The 9,193-nt window shown below is 36.3% G+C and overlaps 2 protein-coding genes across 2 annotated transcripts; one reads left to right on the top strand and one right to left on the bottom strand.

The window, feature by feature from the left end:
• The first annotated feature begins 910 nt into the window (after nt 1-910).
• Nucleotides 911-5,273, top strand: LOC132564176 (uncharacterized). The gene is made up of 8 exons (XM_060228852.1): nt 911-1,198; nt 1,555-1,837; nt 2,220-2,456; nt 3,049-3,125; nt 3,392-3,496; nt 3,607-3,821; nt 4,341-4,549; nt 4,980-5,273. Exons 2-7 carry the CDS (start codon nt 1,696-1,698, stop codon nt 4,510-4,512), a joined length of 948 nt encoding a protein of 315 aa, XP_060084835.1. The 5' UTR covers nt 911-1,198; nt 1,555-1,695; the 3' UTR covers nt 4,513-4,549; nt 4,980-5,273.
• A 2,316-nt stretch (nt 5,274-7,589) lies between these two features.
• Nucleotides 7,590-8,712, bottom strand: LOC132564175 (P2X purinoceptor 7-like). Its single transcript, XM_060228851.1, has 2 exons — nt 8,626-8,712; nt 7,590-7,853 (listed from the first exon to the last, which is right to left on the bottom strand). Exons 1-2 carry the CDS (start codon nt 8,689-8,691, stop codon nt 7,590-7,592), a joined length of 330 nt encoding a protein of 109 aa, XP_060084834.1. The 5' UTR covers nt 8,692-8,712.
• Between the last annotated feature and the right edge of the window lie 481 nt (nt 8,713-9,193).

Genomic DNA, 9,193 nt, shown 5'->3' with positions numbered 1-9,193 from the left:
TGTAACATTCACACACCCTTGAATGCACACATGTATAATATATTACATCATCAATATTCAGAGAGACAACTATGTCAGGAGTTGAAGAGCTATCAGCAGAGGAACCATCTTTTGATGAAGGCAAACGAAAGAGAAAGCAGGCCTTGTCTGGATCATTTGTGAATCCAATTGAGTGAGTTATATCATATTTTGTAACTCAGTTAATATTTTGCTCTTACAAAATACTTGAGAGTGAAAATTTTATTTATAATGCCCATAATTCTGTTAGTTCAGTTGCAGTAAGTAAATATTCATCTGTTAGATAATTTGAATAGTTATGTAGTACTCATATTTAGATACATGTATGAACATAGATAATCAGAAATTGTTCACAAGTATATTAATGGAAGTTGTAATATTTTATTTTGTCATTCAGTTTGACACTTGAGATATCGGAGGTTGAAGAAGAAGGTGATGACGACCTACAAAATGATCCCGATTATAAGCCAGAATTCAACTTCTCTATTATGTAAGTTACATATTGCTGTTTATCATACTTACTATGAGCTTCATTCACAAAATACTTCAGCCTTCATAAGTTGTACATCTGTACCATAATTACACCATTAGTCCTAATGGTTAGTATTATTGATTTAAAAAAATATCTCTATAAGGCCTCCCATCTGTTACAACCACCTTCCCTTAAACCTTCAAGTGACAACTTCATATAGAGAACAATGAAGTATATTTTCCTATCTTGTTACAGTGGCAAGTATATTTAATATCATACATTAATACATGATTACTTGTAAGTACAGTTATACAACCTACTTACTTATTTTTATTACAATTATTTTGTCCTGATATTTTGTCTTAATAATTCCACTTTAATGTTTTTGCAACAACATAAAGGCCAGAAGGATTGACTGATGATGTGGAAGAGCTAGCATTTGAAGAAGCTGAGTTTGGTCAGGAGATGGAAAAGGATGAAGAAGATGTCATGACAGGGATTGAAGTGGTGGAGGAAGATGTTGGTCCTGGAGTCAAGAGAGTAAAGAGTCCAGAGGATATAGATAGACTTGTAAGAGATGATGTTTGTTTCGTGTATGTAAGCCAGCTTCTTGCATTAGCACATACTGCAAAGGAGCAGTGCTCAGTTTGCAGGATGACCCTGGCAATTGAGGTTGAGTTCCTGGGATCAGCTATTTATTTGAAATGGGTAAGTCAACATGGGAGTATACACATACTATTCAATGTAGGTTTTGTCAGTAACTAGTGCTTGTCTGTCCCATTTTGGTATCTTTGTAGAAGTAAGTTCTTTTGCAAGTTATTTCTAAACTTTTACACAAATTTAATTCTTGTACTGCGTTAAAGGAGGGAGGTGATTATATATATGATTGTTCACAAGTTCCTGTTGTAATATTTGCTGTAAATTTCATTGATTCATGCTGAATAGGTACATACAGTAATAAGAAAATGGTGGTATATTCAAGAAAATAATATTTGCACTATCTTTTGTACTACTGTAGCTTGGTTAAATGATAATTTATTAAACTCGGTTTTGTTTAATTATAGATTTGTGCTGACAAACACATTGAACACATTTGATGTTCACAGCATATTTTGAATAGACGATTACATAGTGGGGACTTTCTGATATCTGCTACGTGTGTGACATCCGGAAATAATTTTGGAAAGCTTGCCCTTTGGGCTAAGATGCTAAATCTTCATTTCCCAAGTGCAGCTGTATTCCACAGGATACAGAACTTTTACATTGGACCTACTGTGGATTTGTTTTGGAAAGAACACCAAACAGAACTGATTGAAAGTTTTGCAGGAAAAGACATAGTGCTGATGGGTACGATTTACATGTACTTTATATAAAAAATGAAATTTAAGTGGAACATTTTTATGTCCTCCTCAGTTCAATTAAATATAGAACAGACATAATTTGTATTCAAAACATGGCTGTGAAAGCCAATTAGGGTCTTATGTTGTGATTATTTAATGTGCTTCTATGACATTTACCTCTATAATCTATCATGTTTTGTGGAACATTTATAGTATGTTCCCTATCCAATCAATATAATATGCCACTTCTGCATGTATTCATTATATACTTCTGTAGCAAACAATGTCTAGCTGACATTGGCCTCACATAGGTAATTTGCATTCTTTTTATAATGCATAAACTGATAAATTTTATTCAAACTTTGATTGATCTGTCTACGTAATTCTAGGAGACGGAAGAATGGATAGTCCAGGGCATAGTGCTCAGTACTGTAGCTATTCCCTCATGGAAATGGAAACCAAAAAGGTGCTGAGTTTAGTAACAATGGACAAACGTGTTGTTGACCGCAAATCAACAACAATTGAAAAGGAAGCCTTTCGAAGGAGCATTGAGGAGTTAAAAGCTAAAGGTTTAGGTGTGAAAGAGGTGGTGACAGATGCACATATGGGAATTGGATATTTGATGAGTAAGTATCATATATAACTATCCAACTGAACATTCCAGTGTATAGTAACAGAAGAGGAACATATACCATCAGTCTGAGGACCGGGGTACATGTGAACATTTGGTACTCTGGAAGGTGGACGGTTGATGTATGGTTAGCAGAGGCTTTGCCGAGTGCTAACCAGCCAAATTCTTACACAAGGGTTGAGAGACCCTGTCCACTTAACAGACCAATGTTTGATTCTTTTTTCTCCCTTACTTAAATGTACAGAAATAACAAAAGAAATTGAAAGTTGCTGTGCACTGTATACATGGCTTCACCATCAAATGATCATCAAAATGTATTATGTCAGCAATCAGTGCCCTGGTTACGCTACATGAAATGGTGACGACATAGCTCGTGTGAGCTGTATTTCCCGTGGAAAAGACAGATTTATCATTTCATGTGTAAACATTGTCTTTCCCGAGAAAGTATGGAAGAAAGTAACTGTATATTAGGTCAAGTTAAATCGGCAATTTAAATTTTCGAAAAATCTTTTCAATAAAATATTGGTGTTTCTGTATCATGCTACCTTTTCCTTGTTTATTTCCACATTCTATATATTGATTTTCAGGGACATCTTATCCTGAGATCAAACACAGTCATGACATTTGGCACGTAGCCAAAAACTTGGGCAAAAGGATAACAAAGGTAAACACTGATAGAGAAAATGTAGGATTCTGATCAAAGGATATGATACTCTGATATAACAGATAATGGCACCATTTTATGAGTATCTTGTATTTAATCATTTTCATGATGAATAGTTTTGACATATACAGTGTTTTTTATTTTAATTTATCACATATATGTGAGGGTGTGTGTGTTTTGGGGGTGGGGTGGGGTGTTTTCATGATACATATGTATAGACAGGAGGATATGAAAGAGTTGAAGTCAACTTGATCATTTTTTTTTAGGCTGGACAGAAAAAAGGATGCAAAGATTTACTGAGATGGGCCAAACATATTGTCAATCATTTTTGGTATGCTTGTAGAGAAGCCACAGGTTACATGAGGTTCATCGTAAGTATAATGAGTTCTAGTGTGTGATTTGCATTTAGATGATTGAATATAGTAACTTATCTTATTACAGAAATTAAGTGAATTAATAAGCAAGGAACAAATGTTTTCAGAATATTTGGGGACAAGTGCGCCACCATGCTTGCAATGAACATGAGTGGATCCTTTCAGAAGGTGAAGGGCCTGCGGAGTGCTCACATGGAGACCTAGAGAAAGATGCAAACAGACCAGACTGGCTTCCAAAGGAGTCTCTCGCAGCTAAAGCTATTAATGAAATAGTGTTAGACAAAAGACTGAGAAACAGTTATGGATACATTGAAAACTTCAGGTACGAAAGATTCAACCAGTCTTAACTCTAGCCCACTTGAACTAAACAAGGGGGCTGGTACAAGTTTGAAATAAGCCTGTTTCAGGTATGGAAAATATCCGAGGGAGTAATCAATTTAATGTTTGATTGAGTACCATTCAAAAATTGCACAGGTTTGTAGCAAATGTTAACCTTACAAGTAGCATTGGCATGCCTTACATTTAATGGTTGGTGCTTGTTATTTGAAGTGTTATATATTTCTTATCAAAACCAGAATGTCAGTATGCATTTGTTATTTCTAGAGGAATTTATGCTTTGATTTATTTGAAAAATTGTGGTAGATTAGTGGAATGATTCTGATCTTCAGAACAGACGGACTGAATAATAAAGGTTTTAGCTCACATCATAATATGGTTATAGAAGTTACGAAGTTACAATTTTATATACAATAAGACACTGTCTAGTTAACTGTGGAAGCCTTGATAATTCATGACCATACTAAAAGTGTATACAAGATCCTGTTTTCATATTTATCTACAGAATGACAGCAGAGATTGAAGTATTCAACAATCTTATTTTGATGTATTGTGCAAAGCGTTTTGAATATAGTCCTCCAGCATACAGAACAAGAAACCAGCTGGCTGCCTTGGACAATAATTGTCATATAGATAGGCCATTACTGATGAAGCCTTGGACAATAATTGTCATATAGATAGGCCATTACTGATGAACAAGAAAGGAGAAGTTGTGTAAGTCTTTATCTAAAATTTAGCCATTCATTTTCCAATTTATATACCGGTAAGATGTAAATTAGGGTCCAGTATCAGATACAAGAGCCCTGTAGGTGATCACTCTTTGTTTTCTTGTCTATCAGATCATTTTCTAGTTAAATTTTTATATACATAAAAAAATAATAAGTTATCATTAAAAGTTTAGGGCACAAGGTCATGACCATTTGATCGAAAGATCAATTGAAAATTTTGTCTCTATATCAAATATTCAGATTGAGGAGGTCCATTTCATATTTTGTACCTTTTTAACTGACTGTCAACCTTAGCTATATGAGCTGTTGAATTATTGATAATTAGAGATATTGTAGAGTCAACATCAGGTCATTGTTCTCAAACTTTTATTAGGACTTATGTGACACACCCAGTTATAAACAACATTTTTTTATAGGTATCACAGAACTTTCAATAAGAGAAGTGGAAGGTGGTCTGTATACCCATGCAAGGTAAACAAAAACTATCAGCACGTGAGGGACCTTCTGAGAAGGATGCTTTCTGCACGCTTAGAAGACAAGATGGGAATGCACCGTCCAAAGGCTATGGCAGCAGATGACCCTCGAAGATTGTCTGCACATCTTGCTCCAGTAAGTCCAAAGGCAACAAAGGAGCTTGTGTCTCAACAAATGACACGGAAAAAAGAGACTGAAAAGTGAAAATTATCTTTCTGAAATTTTGTGTTATTGATCAGTGTAACAAGGACTTGTGCCCCCCGAAGTAATCTTTACAAAATACCCCCTTTCAAGAGAGTTATGATGGGTGGTGGTGGGGGGGGGGGGGGGGGGTGCAAGGGGTATGAATCAGGCATCCTGGTGATGGCCCTTCACAATCATTTTTGGTATGTGTATGTGTAGGATCAGTTGTATAATGTTGGTTTTGTATTTGTGGTGATTGCAGCATAATGTGGGAATGTTTATGTGTGGGGTAAAGCCTCATGTTGTATGATGTTGGAGTGTGTGCGTGTTCTGGGGCATGTATTATAATTTTGGGAGTGTGTGTGTGTGTAGAGCCTGTCAGTTACTATGTGTAATGCACGTTTGATACTGTATCTTATGAAAATTAACGGTGTACGAAAGTAAGTGATCATAAATGGTCTCTTGAAATATGTACAATATTGGGGTTGTGAATGAAAATAAAGTATGCTTTACCAAATTGTATATGCCTGGAGATGATTAATAAATTTTGCAAGTTACCCTTTCCAGTTTGAAATATTTCTTTGAATCACTCTTACCAGGATATTGTGTTTTGGCTTGGAAACTGTACCATGGAAACTTCTACAATGATTGTTTGGTCATTATATGCAGTTCTCTATAAGTTGACATATTCTGGTCTAGAGCAGAGCTAGAAAGCTAAAAAAATCATCAGATATATTTCTCTTGAAGAAACACTATAAAATCACTGAAGCATTTGAATTTTATGTTACAATAATCATATAATGGCACCACAAGTATTTTTTACTTTTGACTGTTATACCATGCTAGTAACATGAAATCGACAGGGAAGTCTGCTGTTACATCAAAACACTACCAGTACTTATTCACTATATGCATGTCACAGTCCATAGAGCCATTTTGATTTGGAGCATGACAGATGCCGGGGCTAGAGGTCAAAGTAACATCCTCATCCTCTTGAGTCGACAAGTTTGAGACTCGTTGGGCAGGTGCCATGTGCTCATCATATGGTGATTTTTCTCCACCTTTTCTACGCCATCCAAATATGGCATATCCTGAAATGACCTGGGTGTTATAGGACACGAAAACATTTATTAAAATTGTAATAAGTGAAAAAAGTAATAACAGAAGAAAAAATCAGGAAGTCCATTCTTTAATATACTAGGTATCGTATGTCTCGTTGCATATTACAGTAATTCCACTTCAGCTAACACCATCAGTCACATCAACACACATTGTACAGTATCTAGCACCATCAGTCACACCATCACATATTACACGGTAGCTAGCACCATCGGCCACACATTACACAGTAGCTAGCACCATCAGTCACACCAACACATTACACGGTAGCTAGCACCATCAGTCACACCAACACTCATTTTACAATATGTAGCACCATCAGTCACACATTACATGGTAGCTTGCACCATCAGTCACACCAACACATTACACGGTAGCTAGCACCATCAGTCACACCAACACATTGTCACACTAACACACATTACATAGCTAGCACCATCAGTCACACCAACACATAACACAGTAGCTCGCACCATCAGTCACACCAACACACATCACACATACATAGCTCACACACACACACATTACACATTAGCTAGCACCATCAGTCACACCAACACATTACACATTACATGGTAGCTAGCACCATCAGTCACACCAACACATTACACAATATGTAGCACCATCAGTCACACATTACATGGTAGCTTGCACCACACAACACATTACACGGTAGTAGCACCATCAGTCACACCAACACATTACACGGTAGCTAGCACCATCAGTCACACCAACACATCATTTACATAGCTTGCACCATCAGTCACACCAACACATACACGGTAGCACACATCAGTCACACAACACTCATTTTACAAGCTTGCACCATCAGTCACACCAACACATTACACGGTAGCTAGCACCATCAGTCACACCAACACATTGTACACAGTAGGTTGTACCACCAGTCACACCAACACACATTACATAGCTAGCACCATCAGTCACACCAACACATTACATGGTAGCTAGCACCATCAGTCACACCAACACTCATTTTACGATATGTAACACCATCAGTCACACATTACATGGTAGCTTGCACCATCAGTCACATCAACACATTACACGGTAGCTAGCACCATCAGTCACACCAACACATTGTACACAGTAGGTTGTACCAACAGTCACACCAACACACATTACATAGCTTGCATCACCAGTCACATCACCACACATTACACAATATCTAGCACCATCAGTTACACCATCACACATTATCTAGCACCATAAGTCAAAACAAACATTTATCAGGCAAGTCGTCCAGGGACAAATCCTTTGTACTGGCCAAAGGGATCCGGATATCCGTCACGGATTCTCCAAACACAGCAGCCTGGAATCACCCTGCGATTCCCAGTGCCAAGCCACCCATGCTGCCAAAGAATAAACTGTCTATATCCTTGGTGCCTATTTGCCTTCATCAAGTCAACTTCTTCATTTAGGACAAGGACATCATTTCTGTACAACCTTGCTAGAGCAAGCACTGCCTCATCCAAAACCAGTACATTGAAATCCTGAAGTATTAAGAAGGACAATTTAGGTATGTGAGCCTTCACAAATTGAATTACCTTTGTATATTCAAAGCCCCACATGCTCCAATAGCACATAAACACTGATTTGAAAAACAAATTGATACAGATATTTTCTAAAACCATGGCATTATATATACATCTATTCTAATATATTTGTATTCTATTTTCAAACATATACGTTTTTTAGAAACACATGTACTTAGAAATTTCCTGGTGTGAGGGTCATGAATGTTAACATACGCACACACCCTTATATATATATATATATACAAGAATGTATATATTCATCACATAATTATCTTGATATTAGACAAATATGTTCATGATATATTTTTGCTATTTGTAACTAATGTACTGTAACTTAATGTGATGTGCATTTTTGATAGAGAAATGAAGTCTCTATTATGACGTAACAATGGAAATGGCCAGTAACAATGGAAATGGCCAGTGTTATACCAATACAGGTTGAGTTCAATTTTGACATGTATGTAAATGTATGTCTTCTGCAATATATTTGCTCAAGTAATTATACTAAAAGTAATTTGATCATGTGATAATAAAGATCTTACATTTATTTCATGTGTGATTTATGAAGCTAGTCACATTTTTTTTCAATTCAGCTCACTAGGGAAAATTAGTAGACAAGTTTCTGAAATAAACATATCAAATGGCAACTCATGTAAGATCCTGTATGAACATCTGTGATAAATCAGATCTAATTGCAGACTGTTGGAAGCCACATATAAATACATACTGGGAGGATCGATACACATCTTTCCCTGGATTTGCCACAGCAAACTCTCTCTGCTTCTGTTGGCATCTCCCTACACCTGGTGCAAGTGCACCACTTTGGTGGAGCTGAGCCCTCTGTTGGATGGTGTCCTACAGGCTGAGGGGCCATAGGCTCTATGATGTCAAACATCAATCCAGGGTGGAATGTTACGGCTTTAGTCAAAAGCTCCTTGGCATTCTCCTCAGACAGCTGTTGTACTATAGTCTATTAAAAGATATAAAAGTAATGAAAGAGTTTTTTTTAAAAGACATTAAAAGTGAAGTTCATATTTGATAATGAAAATACAAACATTTTTCAAAATACACAATATTAATCTATATATGTAAAACTTAATCATTATAATATATATATACACATACCTTTATAATAACTATACAGCTACACAACTTATACATTATTTGAATTAAGGACCAAAACATTTACATCAATTGCCAAATGCAAGGTATGTAGACATACATACTTTCATTCTTTCCTGCCTAGACTGAACAGTTTCTATGGCTTCCTGAGACTGTCTTTTTTGTCTTCCTCG

Source organism: Ylistrum balloti, unplaced genomic scaffold, assembly GCF_031769215.1.
Source record: "Ylistrum balloti isolate Yb309-2 unplaced genomic scaffold, AGI_CSIRO_Ybal_v1 Utg372034, whole genome shotgun sequence".
Classification (NCBI taxonomy): Eukaryota; Metazoa; Mollusca; class Bivalvia; order Pectinida; family Pectinidae; genus Ylistrum; species Ylistrum balloti.
The sequence above is the reverse complement of the archived record's forward strand: the minus strand, read 5'-3'. Positions and strand labels throughout refer to the sequence as shown.